This window comes from Balaenoptera musculus, chromosome 11 (genome assembly GCF_009873245.2).
Source record: "Balaenoptera musculus isolate JJ_BM4_2016_0621 chromosome 11, mBalMus1.pri.v3, whole genome shotgun sequence".
Lineage (NCBI taxonomy): Eukaryota > Metazoa > Chordata > Mammalia > Artiodactyla > Balaenopteridae > Balaenoptera > Balaenoptera musculus.
The window spans coordinates 1,067,434-1,085,959 of record NC_045795.1 but is presented as its reverse complement, the minus strand read 5'-3'; the positions used below and the strand labels follow the sequence as shown (position 1 = coordinate 1,085,959).

At 50.5% G+C, this 18,526-nt stretch overlaps 1 protein-coding gene across 2 annotated transcripts in view; it reads left to right on the top strand.

Annotated features, from left to right (window-relative positions):
- GMDS (GDP-mannose 4,6-dehydratase) overlaps window positions 1–18,526 on the top strand; it is a 491,129-nt gene that overhangs the window by 422,997 nt on the left and 49,606 nt on the right. For both annotated transcript variants that reach the window (XM_036870073.1, XM_036870074.1), the window contains one exon: window positions 1,126–1,222. In XM_036870073.1, coding sequence (XP_036725968.1) covers window positions 1,126–1,222 — 97 coding nt within the window. The remainder of the gene's footprint in view (window positions 1–1,125; window positions 1,223–18,526) is intronic.

The window sequence follows — 18,526 nt, the reverse complement described above, 5'->3', positions numbered from 1 at the left end:
AATCTATGTCCAAAATACAACCACGATCAACATTTAATGTCCATCTTCAATAGCACCTGTAATTCACACAGTCAAGTAACCAACTTAATGCTCTATTCTTTCCTTTGATCTCCACTGTGACAGCATTGTCCTGTCACAGGATTCCTCACCAGCTGGTAAAGCAAACTAGGCCTGAGGATAAGCATTGAAGTCAGACATTACTTGGTAACTTCTTTTCTTTCTTTGCCGAAAAGTTCCATTTGTAGAAATAATTCAAATTATATAGTATTTTTTGTCGTTTGGATATTAGTTTGTAGAAATCCAGAGGTCAGCTTTAAGCCAGTGGCTTCATTTCTGTAAAAGTGATAACATGAAATGGAACTCCAGCAAGAAGCTGGTCTTGAAACTTGTGAACTTGCCCCTCAGCTTATGAGAAGAGGGGGCTGCTATTGGGATCCTGAACTGTTGTCGACTGTGGATGTTTAAGGAAGAAGACTTGTCCAAATAGCATCGTAGCTGAATCAGAGAAAGAAGAGATGCTGAAAGACCATCTCTTAGCAGGAAATCAACCGATTCATTATGCACTTTTTGGAGGTTTAATCATTTGGGGTTTATCAATGGGACCAACTGCTGCCTGGGTACAGCAAGGGCACTTGTATGGAATACGGGGATGAAATGAATGGTTAATTAGGGTATGAAACTTATTCTAAAATGGAATGCATTCAATTTACAATAAATACTCCTAAAACTACAGAAATAAAAAAAAAAAAATAAGGAAGGGAGAGACAGGAGAGATTAATTCATAATAATTGACTTTATCAAGAATAGTCTAAAGAGGTACAGAATCTTTGAGATCCCTGAAAGTTGCCCAATTCCTTATTCTGGCTAATCTGTTCATTTCTGAGGTCTCACTTGTGAACATACCATGATTTTTTCCTTAAAGAGGAAGGAAAAGGCCTGCCCTTTTGACATAGATCTGGAAAGGCTTTAGAACCGCTGTTGCCCTCATAACACGGTTAAGCACCGGCCTGTGTTTCCTGAGTTAATGAGCTTCTGGCTCCTGCAGGGAGAAGCCACGCTGCCCGGCAGCCTGGCCTGATGCTCCCAAGCAGGTTGGGACTGATCAGCTCTTTGTCTCCTTTCCAGGTGGGAAGGAGAGAATGAAAACGAGGTGGGCAGGTGCAAGGAGACCGGCAAAGTCCACGTGACCGTGGATCTCAAGTACTACCGGCCGACGGAAGTGGTGAGAGTCCCGGCCGCTGGCGGGGGGAACACTAACTGGACATTGCAGCCAGGCTTCCCAGCTCTGCCCCGGGCTCTCTGTCGTCCCTCAGTGCGCGTTCCCCAAACCAGAGCCCGGGGAATTGAATTTGGGGTGTTATTCTCGCCACAAAATGCATTGCTGTATAAAGGAAAACAGGGTAACACACACCCAGGGAAAGAGCTGGTTTCAGAAGTGGAGGCTCAGATCAAAGGCAGATCCCATCAAGGTGGCCTGATTGATGTCTGAGCCCCGGTACCTGCAGGACGTCTGCCTTCCAAGGCCCCCCACGACCCGCAGGGTCTGGAGATCCCGGTGCACACGCTCACGTACACACACACGCACTCACACACACCCACATAAGCACACTCATATGCACTCACGCATGCTCACGTACACTCACATGCACGCTCTCACATACACTTACATACACACACGTACTCATACACACACATACACATACATACACACACATTCACACGCACTCACACATGCACACACATGCACTCACATACACACGCACAAACCTGAGCGGTGTTAAGCCCTGCACACTTTTTAAGCCTCAGCTCAAGTACTGTCCTGGTTGTGAATCCTTTTCTGGCTGACATGCTACCACCACTGAACTTTCTACTTTTTCCTTTGTATCTGTTGATACATTATATGCTATACAGAACTATATTATAACACTTATTATAATTTACTATACTCATCTGTTTACGTGTCTTTCTCCAAAGAGTTTCTCCAGACTCTTTGAGGAGAAGGACCTTTTTTACTATCTTAGATGATAAACTCAGTGCTTAATGATTGTTGGTGGATGGGTGGATAAACGCATACATTTCTAAATACAGAAGTTCCTGTATATATTCAGACTTTTATTGAATGACTGAACACGCATTATCTATTAATTTGAGGGGTGAAAGAATCCCCCTTGTTGACATAGGCATTTCTCTGACCCCTGCCCCTCACCCCGCAGTTTGCCGTTTGTCTTTCAATTTTATCGATGCTCCTTTCTCCACCTGATATTTACTTTAGTATTTTTAAAAACACGCGCTAATTACTAATGTTTTAGTAATTTAGTAATGTGTTAATTACTAAGCCACTAATTACTAATGTTTCTTACCGTCCCAATCTGTAATAATACTTAATCAAATACTAAATTTTAAAATACAAAAAAATGAAAAAAAGTTCCTGTATAAAGAAATGACCTACAGGTTGTTTGAGCATAACATGCTCCTTTCCTAGATTTATAAGAACTTCTAGCTTGGTGTTGTCACTTAAATGTGGGCCACGTTCACTGTGGTGACAAAACTCAACGTTTTAAAGGTACCTAAAGGTGATAGAAAGCAGCAGCTTCAGAGAGAAATGTTCAAACGTGGTGGTTCCCGAACGAAATGTATATTAACCCTGAAAATAGAATCCTGGAACCTGTTTTACCTGTGTTTGAACCGAATTCCTATCTGTTGTACAACTTTCTGAGATCAGAAAAGCCACCGTGAAGAAAGATCGAAAGTGAACCTGTCACCGGTAATCACCCTTCAAACTGTCTTGTTTCAAACAAAAGAAAACACTTCATTTCATGCGCTCTTACTCACAGGAGCGAATAAAAAGGAAAGGAAATCAGCAGTGCTTGGCGACTGGGGCTGTGGAGGCTGCATTGTCCTGGCCCGGGCGGGGCCGGTCTTTGACACACAGTGAACAATGGTGCTGATGGGGGTGGGGGTGGCTAGCAGAGGATGTGCTGGTCGCAGGGAGGGGACACCGGCACGCTCCTGCTGACACAGCAAGGAGACCCGGCTGTGGAGCCTCCCACCGGGCCCACAGATGGGCCACGGGCTCTCGTTTTCCTGGGACATAAGCAGGCAGCTTTTTTTCTGTGCTCGCGAATGAAAACTGTCATCTCAGAGTGGAAAACGGACGGAGCCAACCGTCAGCCCCTGTAACAACTTCACCGTGGCCCTTCTCGTTTCCAAAGCTGGGAGGTCGTTAAGAACAGCTTGTCTGTCAACCTTCCTTGGGCACCGTGTGGGGTTGATAAGGACCCTTGGGCTCACGAGCCGGTTCTTGAAGTCCCTGTGGACCCTCTTTCCTGGCGAGGCTCCGTCCTTTTGTTCTGGCCAGTGTCCCTGTCGTACCTGTTCTGCAACTCTGTTTGCACAAAAGGTGTTTGAACGTGAGGGTGCCCTCCTCTTTCCTAGGCTCTTCTCTCACCCATCGAGCTCTCCCCACCACCCGGATCCCCTTTACTGCCTCTGGTCTTGGATTTTGAAGCCTGCGGTAATTTTGTCCACTCCACTCAGCACAGGGCTCTGTCGGGCAAGCCTTCTTGTGTGGTGAGCCTAAACTTTTCACCTCATTCCTCAGAACAGCAGTTTTCCCAGAACTTGGATCGGCTTGACAGCCTTACCTGGAGTTGCCTCGGGGGTGACGGTGTTCCTCCAGGTGAAAGGGGATGAGACCTGGAGCCCGCCCGCGAGCTTGCACTTGGGTCTGTGCCGTAAACAACACACCCAGGGGGTCGCTGGCACGAGGCCTGAGAAGCACTCGATGTGGGGAGACGTGTAATTCTCCGTGTCCAGCTGTGTCCTTCCCTTTTCTGTGGTCAAGTCCATCTTCCAAGTACCACAGCCTCCTTCTCATCCTTCCTCGCTTTCTAGAAAAGCTTGTTCTCCTGATCAGCTCTCATCCTGTGTCTTCAGCACCTAGGACACCCCAGAGACAAACGCATAAACTAGATCTTCTTAGAGTCCAGTGGGTCCAGAATGATGGAAAGAAAAAAAATGCCGTAAAGAAAATTTGGGGAGAAAAAGCAGGTCATAGAACACCGGTATTCTAAAGCAAGACTAAAGGGAGATAAAGATTTACATTGTTTTCTGAATGAGATTCAGACCAAGGCAGGCTGTTTACGCAGCACAGGCCAGCGCTGACCCCAAAGAGGCCGCCAGTGATTCTGTACAGAGCAGACCTCCCAGCCGAAAGCCTTTCCCTCGTTGATTTTGTCGCCACAAAATCTTTGGTCCTGCTTCTGCTCCAGAGTGGAAAGTCCTGAAAGTTTTTGTTCTGAGCTTAGGACTCTGGCGTGCAGTTGAGCTGAGCGGAGTCCCATTTTCTGGTTCCCTCTCTGGACACCTCTGGGCTTCCCTTGAATGTTTAGGAGTTTTACTGCTGTGGGGGGCTTCATCCTGGAAATTGGACTTTACATTTCCCATTGCCCCTGAATCCCAGCATTGGTGATGGCAACACGAATACTTGGGTCCTGTACCTCTGTCCCCTCTGGCGTTTTCTCTGCCTGTACATGTACGCAGAGCCCTGGCATCGTGCATTTGTGTGCAGGGAAGAAGCGGGGTTGGGCTTAAGGCCAGACGGCCTGAGTTACCAGATGTGTGATCTCAGGCGTGTTACTTCTCAGTGCCTCTGTTTGGCTGTCTTTAAAGATGGGATTAATAGTCAAACTTCTTTCAAAGAATTGCTGGAGAATTAAGAGAGTCACTTACACAAAGCGCTCATTAGAGCAGTGTCTGGCACGTGGTAAAATACCAGTATTGATGCTGTTATTGTTAGTTATTCATTCATTCAGCAAATGTTTACCAAACCCTGTGTTAGACCCTAAGAATTCAGCATGGACGAGACAGACTCATGCGGCCCTCGTGGAGAGTGTGGAGAGGAATAGGTCAGTTACTCAAGTCGAGTGCCTTTTGAAAAGTAGAAGGACATCACTGGTGAAGTGTATGTATTAACCACTAAAAAGTCAGTAACATGGTATAATCAGGGCTTCTAGCAAACACTAATAGGTACTCTGATTTTTTTATTCTTGTTTTATCTTGATTTTTATCCTTTCTGACCCTCTTTCTGAAGATTCAGTAGCTATTAAGTGGTATGGAATTGTCATGTAAATAGGAGAAAATTAACATTGACCTATTACTTAATTTAAAATAACGAAGATGTCTTCTTTTTTGTTTGAGAATTTTTAACTTGGAAAATTCACAAAGATTGGATTAGGAAGTATTCATCCTAATGTACCAAATTTAATGATGCCAAATGTTCAGTTCACTTAAAAAAAAAAAAAAAAGCTAAGGTTTTTTTTTTTTTCAGTGAAACAAACAAAAAAATTGCCTTTTTTCTGCAGAGCATTTTAGGAAGTGGCATGGGAAACACATTAACAGACCGAAATTGAAATCACCTATTTTCCATGAAAAATGTCTTGATTTAAACTCTACTGGGTGATGGAGCTAAGTTTTTCCTTGCTGTATTATTTGTCTTTAACATTCGATTTTCTTGCCATTGTATTTCTAATGTCCTCAGCTGTGATTGGTTTTTGCTTTCTTTGCTTAGATACTTAATGTTTATTCGCATTCTTTATAGATATTAGAAAAAATTCCTGAGTTAAAATCTAGAGCTGGGAAAGCAGTAACTTCAAAGAAGGCCAACAAGCTAGTTAAAGCAACACCTTCCTTCAGTAAAAACATGTGGCCTGTTTCTAATCAAATTACCATATGCTCGTTGAGTTGTCCCCTCTGCAAACTTTTCCTAATATTTTTCTGTAAATGATGTTAAGTTAAATGGCCCATAATTGCTTGTTCTATCTCATAGCCCTGTTTAGAATAATGCTGGGTAACACTTTCCAGACCTCAGGAATCTGATCTGTCAGCAGAGGACTTGTATAAATACCAGTTAGAGCTTCGCCCAGCGCCATCCCTGGACACTGGGGGTCTTGAAACGGTCCCTTCTTCCCCCGTAGCTGTTCTCACCCCCTCGCACACGTCCCTGCCCTTAGCAGGAAACTGGACCCTCCCTTCCCCGCGGATCCGTCTCCTCCAGCTCTGCCAGAAGCGCCCATCTCTCCCGGTCCGGATCCTTCTGACCTCCAGGGCTCTAATCCCACCCCTACGCCTCTGCTTTCCTTTGTTCCTCGTCTGGATGGTGGGGGCCAGGCGGAGGGGGGGCAGACACAGCAGTGAAGGGCGAGCCCCTCTCTCTGCTCCGGGACCTGGAAGAGGAGAGGCCGGGCTCCTTATTCTGTAAGCGTCAACTTGCAGGCCCAGCGTTCTCTGCTTTTATAACTGCCCGAGCGCAACGGCGTGGAATGCTGTCACAATGCTTCCTCTTTTGTAATTATTCTCTGAACTTCTCACTGCTTGTATTTTATAAATAGTTTATATCTCGAAATCACTGTTTATGTATTGTAAGCCTCCCTCTTCGGCTCCTCGTACTAATCTTTCTATCCCTCCTTAATCGTGCTGGCCTTTCCTGCCCTTTTCCTTCCTTGAACTTAACCGAGAGAGCTGTAGTTTCAGTCTCTCCAGTTGAGTCTCAGCTGTTCCACAGTGCGGCCTCCGTGCTTCACAAGACCCCGTACAGAACCCCCAGGGTGGGTGACATTCCTCCTAAAGCCTGGGCTCTTCCCTCGGCTCCTGTCCCCTCAAGAGCGTTTACGTCTAATGAAATAATAATTGTGTCCCGACCGTAATGCCCCCGACTTCCTCCTGTTTTTCCTTGAAGGGTTTATGATTAGATCCAGATTAGAATGATGCCGTTAAAGACTTAAATACCTCGGTGAACATACATAACTATATACCTTCCCTTATATTAAAAAAAATTTTTTTTTGTTTGCATCCAAAAATCTCCCCGGTAGCCTTAATGTAGATGCTTTCATTCCTTGTACCAATAGGGAATTCCTATAAAATCTGTACCTTTGTTCCAAAAAAGCTGAGCAGGTAATGACTATCCTCATTTGTAATCATAGTAATGACCTCTTGACATCTACAACATAAATTCCAACATCTTGGAAATGTGTTGTAGCCTCTGCAGCTACTTTCTTTAGGAAGAGCAATCTGCTCCCGAGCTCAGCCGCTACCTGCAGGGGCTCTGGTCACTCACAGGAGAGAATTCCTCCCGGAGATGCGACCAGCCACTCTCTCTTCACTCTCATCTCCGGCCGCTGACATCTGTATTCCAGAATTTTAGGAATCCCTATTTGCTGTTTGTTTCTTAAATCAGCAGTGCCGTTCCCGTTCTATCAAGCCATAATTATCTTCTGAAATAACTGTAATTCAGAAGGCTTTTCATGGAGATTTCATAGATAACACTATCTGTGTTTCCTTCTTCCACCTGTTCTGCTCTATGCGTCCGACAAGGCTCATAATTCCTTAGCAAGTTTGATTGTCTTTCCTAGCACAGTGTTCACTTGTGGACACTGGCTATTCTGGGTCCCCCAGAGCTCCGTCCCTGTCTGTCTGCACCGGCCTTTCTCTTCCCTCGAGGCCTCCTCTGGCTTCGCTTCCACACCCCTGGCTCAGGGCAGACTGGTCTCTTCACTCACCGGCACATCTGCTGGCACAGTTGAGCGCTCACTTGACTGCCGTGGTCGGAAACCTCCGAGCTGCTCCCCACAGCTGATGGTCTTGCTTCCGAACTCGGCAGCTCTGCTGGGCCTCCTGCACAGTCACACCTGATGTGCCTGGCCTGCTGGTGAACACCGGCTCCGCTCAGCCGCTGTTCCAAGCAGGCGCTGTACCTAACAGCCAGGTCCGCTTTGTGCATTTTGTAATGCAGCCCTAAACTAAGAAACGGGCCAGTGCCCAGGTACTAAAAGATTCTGCAGTTTTTAGGATTCGTTGCAGGAATCCTTTAGTGCGTTCATCACATACATTTAAAATATAATTCTTATTTACCTTCAGCTTCTCGGAAGGTATATCAGCACATATAGAGTATCCCTATAGGGTTGAGGCCTTAGAGATTTAATTCAGAAGGAGTGTTTATTGAATTCCTGCTGTGGAAGTGAGTCCTTGTAGCAGGTGGGTGAGGGAAGGCCCTCAGCCGGCAGCGAGTCTCCCCCAGGGGAGGGTCGGCTCGGCAGCTGCAGGCCGGGCCAGGGCAGGAGCAGTGGGGCGCTCACTGGACCAGGCGGTGGCGGCCAGAAGAACAGTGACAGGCGCCATGACGCTGCAGAGATGGAGGGCACAGGGTCAGGGACCCGATCGGGTGGTGACGCGCAGGTGGTGGGAACTGGGGTGCCGTCTCCCCGTCGGGGACCCGGGGACAGGACTCCCTTCGCGGGGCAGGGGCCTCAGGGCCTCGGGGCGCCGGTGGCCTGGTGTAGAGGAAGGCAGTCGGGTTTGGGGCTACGTGTCCGTGAGGCGAGTTGAGGCCCTGAGAGGGGCATTTGGGGCGGGGGGTCGTGAGCCGGAGCTGGTCCCCGGCCAGGCAGCTTTGGATGCAGGAGGTCAGTCTCAGAAACTCGGTCTGAGGAGATTGGTTAAGAATTCATATACTAAGCATTCGTGTCCGAGAGCCGCGGGGCCAGACCAACGTGTTCCCCACCCTCCATCACGAGCGCCTGCCTTCGAGGTTCCTCAGGGCTTAAAGGGCTGATGCCAGAGAGTTGACATGAACTGGAAGGCGATTCCTGCCTCGGCTCAGGCAAACTGCGTTTCAGGGATAAGCAGAGACCGAGTTCCAAACTGACGTGCCCTGGAAGGCGGGAGGCGAAGCACCTTGGTTCGTAAGGGTGGAAGGCTCGTCTGAGTGTAAGGTGCTTTCATTACTGTCATCGTTGTAATTATCGCCGTCAGCAGCATCGTACAGGCCTGTGAAGCCATTAGTTATCAGAAGACATCTGAAAGCCTTCCTCGAGCTCTTCAGCTCCTGATGTTTTCGTGCTTTTCAACATGTCTTTAGTTTTGGCCCCGAAATCTTCGGGCAGAAAAGGCCATTTGCTGCTTAGCGCGGCCAGCTCTGCTTCTTGATCCTATGGTGGAGCCGACGGTCCTGGTGAAAGGTGAGGAGGTGGGTTTCCCCTCAGATTCTGCAAAAGTCTGTTCCCAGAGGCTGTTCCAGGCCCCGGGATCCAGCACGTTCCAGGGCGACCCCCGGAACTTCGGTATCACTGACGGGCTAGAGACCAGCCGCCATCTGTCACTTCCCTGCCCCCTCATCCTCCTCCTCCCGCAGAAATCTTCCCACGAAAACCCGTCTCTGTGCTTGCTTCTCAGAGGCAGCTGGACATCACTTTTACAGCCGAAAATCTATGTTGGTTTCCTATTGCTGCTGCAACAAACGATCACAGAGCAGCTGAAAACTGCACAAACGCATTATCTTACGGTTCCAGAGGTCAGAAGCTGAACTGAGTTTCACGGGACTAAAATCAAGGCATTGACAGAGCTGGGCTCCTTCTGGAGAGGGCTCTACTGGGAGAAAATACGGAATTAATCACTTTGACCCGTTGCTGGACCACAGTGTCTCCTGCTGTGTGGAAAACGCATTATTAATCACCTTGAGGAGGAGGAAGAGTTGGAAGATTCTAGTTAACTGTCAGTTTAAAGTTTCAGACCCACCCTCAAAAGACACAGTGAACGTGCACCTGGGCCACCGCAGACAAGGTCCAACCACACATACGTCTGAGGGAGCGCCAGGTGAGGGCACGAGAACAGTAGGATCTGGGGGAGATTTGTGGCTTAAAAAGAGACCCAGAGAGCGTTCCGGGTTGGGGATGAAGCAGTGGCACTGCGGAGACGTGGTGCAGGGACCACGAGGTCTCCCGTGGGGACGCTGGCGCCGGGGCCCCTTCCAGGCTCGCCCGCGGTGCACCCTCCGCTGTCTGGGCAGCACTCGGCCCTCCTCCCCTCTCTTCTCACCCTCTTCTTCCTCCTGCATTTTGACCTCTTTTCCTTCCTTCCTGCTCTTGCTGTTGTGAGTCTCACAACCATCCAGGAGTCATCCTTAAGCCCTACAGAGCCCCTCTGCCTCTGAGATCACCCACCTGTCCTTTGACAGGTGTCTTCTGACCACTGACCAGTCACACTCTGAGGCGTCCCCTTAACCAGCTCCGTTAAGTTAGTTAAACAAGGTTCTTGGTGGAGACTGACTCTTAAACAGTTCGCAGCTGTTGTGATTCACGGGCAATGTCGGGAACAGGGAGGACCCTTCTCTCCTAAGACAGGGATTTGTTAATCTCATAAACATGGGTCCTTAACAGTCGTTCCAAGAAGATCAATCTAAATACGCTTTTATTCATTTTTTTACATATTCTTCGACTTTATAATGAAATGTCTCCCTATTTTTCAGGGATTTTTGTTGAGAATGAAATTAATTCTATGCAGAGTGATATTAGAAAGGCACGGTACATTTTAAATTCAGATTGTTTCTATTATTTTTGGAAAATAGGTCAGCAGAGGAAATGAGGCAACTGTGATCCTCTAAAACCACAGTTGAACTTGGGGGAATATGTCGAGTTTTCTCTAAGGCATGTTAAAACGTTGAACAGAAATACTCGATTTAGTTTTAGTTTTGGAAGGTTAGGCTTGCGGTGTCTTCCTCTTTGTGCACCTATTTTGGTAAAACTTTCAGTCAAATGTATTGAAGTAGTCTTTGGATATGCTGTCCAAAACAGGTGTCCAAAACACAGCTTTTATTACCGTTACATTTCCCGATGAAGAGGAGTGACCTGATTGAGGATGGCTCTCTTGCTAAAAATGTTAACTTACAGTGACAGCGTGAAGAAATCAGAATTCTAACGGCTTGTGGATCAGATCGATAGGAAAAACAAAAGAGAGAGAATGTGGGTCAGAACAGTTGTGATTTTCCTCTGAGGTCCTTGTGCCGAGTGCCACCTGCTGAGGTGAGAGAGGAGCCGTTCTCACAGCCTGGCTCATCCGTGGACGTGGCCTGCATGCCCGTGGACGTGGCGCTTGTTCTGGGGTCCATGGACGTGGCCTGCATGCCCGTGGACGTGGCGCTTGTTCTGGGGTCCATGGATGTGACCTGCATGCCCGTGGACGCGGAGCCTGTTCTGGGCCCGTGGACGTGGGCTGCATGCCCGTGGATGTGGTCTGTCCTCGGGTTGGTGAATATGACATGCTCTCTTCGTGAACCAGCCCCTCGCAGCTGCCCTACAGGTGGGGTGGCTGCTGCTTCCTTGGCATCGTCTCCTCCCCCGGCGCTCAGGGAGGCCGAGCAGCCAGGGGTGGGGACAGGGACAAACAGCCCTGGGGTGGGCGGCGAGAGCCTGGCCCGGTCACTGCGTGGTGCTGGGCGACCGCACCCCAGCCCCGAGGGCGTGAGGGCAGCTCAGCACCCACTGCAGCGAAGCCAGGACGGCTTGTCCCATCAGGACAGCGGTGGCCAAGGCCACGGGGCTAACTGTTGGTTTCTTTAACATATTTACCAAAAGGCCGGCACTCCCCTCCTGACATCGGGTTTGTCTGGCTAAACGTGAAACAAAGCCTTTGCCTGTCCAGTGGGAGTGTCCACCGAGGTCACGTTTCTTCCCGTCCAGCTGCCTCACATCCGAGTCTGGATCCTACGTAGTCTTGTGTTCACAGCTTCATTGCTCTGGGGCAAACACAGACCCCACGGCCGTGGCTTTCGGCTTTCTTCAGCAGGAACACCTTTGCACACACGCTTAGGTTGACGTCAGTCTTCCTGACTCAGGTGCCCCGCTCCTCGGCTGCCCTCCCCGACCCTGGCTAAATAACGTTTAGGTTGTTCTGTCCCCAGCCTCTGCTGAAATCCAAACCAAACCATCCACTGCCTACTAGAAATACTCTCCTTTCCTTGTCTGCATTTTTCATGACGTTGCTCTATTTTTTTAAGTAATTCAACCTCTTTTCTGTCTTCCTTCCTCATCTTTATAATTTTTCCAGGCAGCTGGACTTTATTTCTGATACCCTTATACTTTATGGTCTGTATCCCAGGCTCAGAAGTAAAGTGTATATTTATTTTAAACGTGAGTCGACGATGTCATTATTTCTCCTGCATCTTCTGTCTGTGTGACATTTTGTGCCCTGACCATCACGTAGACAGTAGGTCAGGGTGTGGTTTTTGCAGGTATTGTTCATGTAAACCACTGGCAGTGGTTTCAGTTTATTCATCAAAAGGAAACAGCGAGGGGAAACACTGGGGTCAGATACATAGGGGTTAAGATAGAAGGCGGCGTTTGAAAGTGGCGCCTTTGGCTTCATCTTCACGTTCCCCTGACTCAGCATCCGTTTCCCCGTCTTCTGAATGAAGGATGACCGTGCTAAACTACACAAAAGTACTGGGAAGGGAGCTTAGCGTGTGTGAACCAGCTTGAGATCTCACGACCAAAGATACCATATTAGTGTAAACTGCTGCAATTGTTATCAAAGGAAACCCCTCAGAGCGGACTCTGGATTCACCTGCCTGCGTTAGTCAGCACCCGCTGCGTCCGCCGGGAGCCCCGAGCCTCTCCCCTCTTGGAGGTGCCTGTCTCGGTCCTAGAGTCCGTTTCTGGGTGTCGGAGAGAATCAGAGTCGGTCCCGGCCCTGGAAGTTAAAACAGAGGACACGTGTCAGGTGTCCGCCGGCACTCAGGTGGGGGAGGGACGGGCGCAGGTTTGCAGGGCACCTGCTGTGGGTGACTCGCCAGTGGATGCCTGCCGGCTGGCACATCCTGTCACCCTGGACGCTCAGGATGGCGTTTGTGAAGCCCTGTTAGCACCCCTCCACCCAGCTGGTCCTGTGCGGCCGGCGCACTGCACGGAGTCCCACCGAAGAACTTTCCAACTTTCCCAAGGCACCTAAGGGCTGGAGCCCAGGGTGCGCCGGTGGCCGAAGTCTCGGGTGAAGACAGACCCAACGCACAGAGATAAGCGAGGTGGACTGAATGTGTGAAAATGGCGAGGAATACCCCAAACGTGCAGGCTGTGTATGGGGCGGGTTCAGTGCAAACAGTGGCCGAATGGTTTTCTCCACGTGCTTCCCAGCGATGCTCTCCTTCCGGGATAAAGGTCAGCGCCGTCGTGGTGTGCGAGTGTCCGTGTGTCCTTAGGGAAGTGACCGGAGACCACGTAACAGTCAGGTCTGTGCCCAGGTAGGAGTGGCAGACGTGTGCGGCTGGGGGCCGCCTGGCCTGCAGGGCTCAGGCCGGGTGCCCTGCAGTCTCCAGAAGGCTGCCCAGAAGTTACCGGTCTGCGAGGGCTCATCTCAGAGCAGCTGCGAGTGGTCTGGGGGCTCCGGACCTGCAGGGACGGGACAGCCGCGCGCCGGGTCTGCACTCAGAGGCTGTGTCCCCCATGCCCGCTTTTGGTTTCAGCCTCGTGGAGAAGCACGTGGAAGCTGATTCTCCCCAGGGGAAAAGTGCTCGAATACAACAATTTTTTATGTAATTTTAGGGAAGCATCAATCCTTCCCAGTCTTCACGCTGAGAAGGTCAAACTGAACGGCCCAGTCTGCCCTTTCCTCTCTGGTCCCAAGTTTTTGCTTGGCTCCAGTATTCTTTATAGGGTTTTATTTTCTAAATGCCCATTTTGAGTGATTAGAACTTTGTAGAAACTGATGATGTGTAGCCGTCCCCTCACGCATCTGTAGCTAAGCCCCCCACAAATTCAGTGGGCGCTGTGGAAAAGCGAGACGGCTTTCCCTACCCCACAGACCATGGAGAGCCCTCACCCCCCAGGGAGGAGATTCATAGGACCCACACACTGACCTTGGCAACTTCAAAAGATCATTTACCGATTAAAGTTAAATTGACAGTGGAAGTTTGAAAGTCAAGATTCTGTGCCCAGATAGCGTTGGTCTTCTGACCCATCTTCAGGAAGCTCTGGGTCAACGTGGGCCGTGTCTATGCAGTCGTACGTTTTGGATGCTTTGTGGTGGATGCTCAGTTCTCTGGTGGCTGAAGGGCTGTGGGACCACGACCCGTTGATTCCGTGCAGGGTACAGAGCGCGTGGCCATTGAGTGTCTGATGACTGAGCAAGGGAACCCCACAGATAGATGCAGAGGAGGGATTCGAGCATCAGCTCGCCGTGTCGGGGGTTGGACCCATCAGTTTGATGGAGTGCCTCTCCCAGGTTGGTGATGTATCTGCTGTGGTCTCGGCCGTGATGCGGATCAGCTTGTCAGGCCTGTGCACGCAGATGTCTCTCCCTGTCTTGCGGGAGGGGCGGGGTATCAGCAGGGTTTAGAGACAAAGTCGGCTTGAAGGCGAGGAGGTGAGAGCCCAGCCGCTGCGGGGACGCGTTGACAGGCGGTGAGTCCCGGGACACCTGCCGCTGAGCATGGGCTCAGACTCTGGGGACTCGGGCGACGTAAAAACGATCTTTTAAGATCAGAAGTCATTTACCTTGTGAGCCTGCGTGGGTTTTATGTTATCGTCTTATATACGCAGGTAAGTTTACTGACTGTTTCCAGGGATAATTCCACGGTGGAGCCAGAAGCTGTGGTGTGATGTGCCATCTCCTCACTCTGGAGGGCCTGGGCCCCGTCGAGCTGGGCAGGTTTCAGCGAAAGACCACTTCCGCTGAGAGGAGCGACTTTTTCCTTCCCCCGGACTCCAAACCCTCCATCCCAGCTCTAAAGCCTGGTTACAGCACAGATTGCTGATCAGTCCCTCCTTCTCCCTTTTCCTCTGATGGAAGCAGCATCTCAAGCCTGTGCGAGGGCAGCTTATGGGGGCGGCTGGGGGGGTAGTCAGAGGACACAGACCCGACCATCCGCTGCAGGGCTGAGCCTGTGAGCCGCGTACAGGCCGCCCAGGGGTCACAGCGGCCCTGCTGGAGCGCGTCTCACACACCCTGTCACCTGTCCTTTCCGGGAGGGGCTGGCCAACGTTGTACTTACCTTGTAGATGAGTCTTTCTGAGCAGAGCTGCTGGTCCTCCCAGCTGTGAGATGCAACCCAGGAGGAGGTGAGCGCCGTGGCCTCTTGCTTCCTCGGGTACCCGGGCTCTTCCCTGGGCTCCCGGGATGTTCTCACGGCCCGACGGGCCCACCTGGCCATCCGGTCCTTCTTCAACGTGCCCTCGGGATTCCTAGAGTAGTTACTAGATTTAACTGAAAAGGAGTATTCTAGTGGAGTTTACAGCAGGCATAGTTTGAGGGAAAACCAAGCCTGCTTTTCCCACAGTCGGAGCCACTTTATCGCCCTTATCTGATGCCATGGGGCTTCCTGCCCATGGAGAACGGTCTTTACACCTAAACTGCCTCGCTGTTAATGTCACACTTCACTTCAGCTCTGCCCACCCTGCGCCCTGTCGTGTGTGGACCACAGGGGCCCCCACTGCGGGCCCCCTCCTCAGACTCCCCCTCTTACCTGCCTTTCCTTCTCTGAGCAGCCTGGATGGTCACTGGGAGCGCCCGGCATCTGCAGTTACAGGCTTCCCGGCTCCGAGGCTCGCGAGATGCCACCTCTGTTCCCATGCGTCCAGGCCTGGTGGGCCAGTGGCTCATGGCCGTGGCCTCCAGGCCTGACGGGTGAGCACCGGGCCTTCCCCCTCAGTGCTTCTGGACAGTTCCTCACTGTGCCATTAAAAGTGGATGAGAATGGATTTGTTTATTCTCACTTCAATTGCTTATACATTTCCTGATTCTAGGAAATGTTTAAGAAGTTTATTTACCTGTGTGCGTAGGGAGGGTGCGGCCCATCTTATGATGTCCTTAGTGCAGTAACGGATTTTCCTCCCAGAAAGCATGTTTTAAGTGATATGGGGAACCAGCCCTGACCAACCAAAGCCTGTTTTCGCACTAACACGTCTAAAATGCGAATCAAAATACTTTAGGCACACCTCGTGACTGCAGGTAGAGTTGTTTCTCGGTGGAGGTGCACGTTCTGAGTTCCAGTTCCAGGCGCTTCGAGTGGGCAGTGGGGAAGGACAGAGGCAGCCTTGCGTGGCCGGCGTGCGGTGCCTCCTGTGAGGCCAGGAATAGAGGCCCCAGGAAGCCGTCCGCTCCTGACTCCTCTCGGCTACGTGTCCTCGAGCATCTTCCCCCGCTTCTGAGACCCAGAATCCTTGACGCAGCAGGTGGGCAGGAAGACAGGTGCTTTTTAAGATCACAGTCTGTTCAGCCCGTGTTTTGACCTCGAAACCTTGTGACTGGGCTTTGCTTTCTTCAAGTCACGTAAAAGCATGGTTAGCAGAGATGTGGTTCTGGCGGCACATGGGGATGTACTTTTAATTCCTCCTCTTCCCAACCAATAATAATATTGAAATTTTGGGTAAACAACATTTGAGAGGTACTGAAACTTGAGATTCACTTAACTGCTAAAATACTACTCTCTTATCCACAAACCACCAGTTATAAATGTTTCCATGCCCAGTTCTGTTGACAGCAAGAGACTTTGGAAAGTTATAAGCCAGGAACTAGTAAGAGATGCCAAATGCCTCCTCGCCCTCCCTGAGCTACGGACCTGAACGTTTGCCCCTAACGTTACGTTCTCGGGGTTCAGAGACTGTGGAGCCCGGTGTCCAATCATGCAGGATAATTGTGCACAAAGCTTCAAGTGGACACAATGCAATGGAGCCGTTGAAGGCTGCCTCCATTCAGACCGTGGAATAACCAAGGAAAAAGTTTGAGCTGAGATGCTGAGTGAAAAAAGCAGTACTGAAACATGTACAAGCAGGACGATCACAGCCGCACAGGTGAGAGAGCAGCGGGTGGAAGTCCCAGGCTCGTGCAGCCCAGAGGTTGACCTCGGCTGTGCTCTGATGGTCGGCCTGCAGGGGGGCTTCCCCCAGTGTTCACTGGTGGGCATTCTTCACCTGAGAGTGGGAAAAAAGGAGCATGATTGCCACAGACCTCAGAGGAGAGAGGCCAGCTTTCCCACAGGGCCTCCAGTGAGAACGAGGGGTGGGAAGCCTGGGTGTCAGAGCTGAACTTGTCCCCTTGGCAGATGTGTCCCCTTGTTAGGGTCGAGAGCTGTGTCTGGTCTGGCGGTCGTGTCTGCCGAATCCTGTCACCGTGGCAGACGAATGACAGGTGATCAGCGCGGTCGACGGGGCCTTAGGAAGTCAGGCGCAGCGACATCCAGAAACCCATCTCTTGTGTGGGATGACCGTGGGCTTGAACGCATTTGTACAAGAAGCCTGTGTCAAAGGTGAAGAAAAGAAGAGAACTGTGATACTTCGAGTCCTTAACGTGGATCTGAAAACCAAGTTCTGGAGCAGACCCGACCCAACAGCACTGCCCGTGGGGAAGCCCAGGCGCTCGGCTGTCTGACAGAGTCAGGCCGGGCTCCTCTAGTGGACGGGATCTGGGCTTGTGTCGGCCACTGCTGAGAAACGGCTGTGACCACGCGGACCGCGGCAGCTTTCTCCAGAATCTCCCCGGTCCCATGTGGGGTCCGGTTCCCGTGACGCCCAGAGAGCCGTGTCCAGGAAGAAGGGCCTGTCACGCCCCATCTCAGCATCTGGACATCTGAGGTCTCATAACATCACATCCCACGAAAAGGCAAACTCCTATGTTGGGAATCAGCTTTTAGCCACTTTGGAAGAACTGTTTCTCTTTGAATCGGAACACGTTTTGCCGCAAATACAGTTATTTGTCATGCCCGTCATCAGCAAGCAAAAATAATTCACTTTAAGGAATTTACTTTAAGCTTGCAGAAAAGGAAGAAACATTTATAGAGATATGGAAAGGAAGACACTTATTTATCAATAACTTTATTCGTTACTTATAATTAGTATTTATATATAATTTTAAAATGAGAAGACTTCTGCCCAGCCCCTTAGCTCTGATGGCCTAATGTAAGAAAATAGAATGGAATAAATTATTCTATTTTTAGTTTTGTCATCACAAAGAACGTATGAGAAAATGACATATGATTCATTTCTCCTAAATTTGAACATTTATCCTGAAATGGCACAGGCCTGTCTTTAGGTTTGGAAGTCGCCTCGGTGCTGGGGGACCTGCAGCCGGCAGTGCTGTTTGGGCCTGCGAGGGTGGAGGACGGGACTGCCCTCCCGTGTACGTCATCCTCCGTGGGACGAAAACGCCGAGACGTTCAAAACGAAAGGAGGGTCACCTGCACTTTTGAATAATAGACACAATTTATGTGAAGAATTGGGTCCGTTGGGTAGTTCTAACCCGGAGCGTGACATAGTTCGCCCTTTTGGATAGAGCGATGGACCCGCTGTCCAGGATGGGGAGGGGGGGATTGGGGGGGACACGGAAGGGGGCAGTGAGTGTGGGGAGGGGCTTCACAGTTGCTGCACCGTCGGTCCCGTGGAGCTTCCCGAAGCAGGCACCCCTGGGCCCCTCTCACGTGCGCCCTACCTATACAGGGCCGCGGCCAGTTTTCCTGGCGGTGTACTTGGCTATTCTGACTTCTGGACAGGAGAAGATGTGGCCGACCTCTCTCCTTGCCTCCTGTCACTGTGTCTCAGTCATCTTTTCAAGTACAGAAATGGTCTCAGATTTCAGACAGGGCTGGGATGGAGTTTTGTGTCTAGGACACGTAGGTGCCTGGAGTCCAGTGACCACAGGGGGACCGGGCGGACCGCGGCAAGTTTCCCGCCAGCACCTCTGCCTGCCGTGCCAGATGTCCGTCACGCAG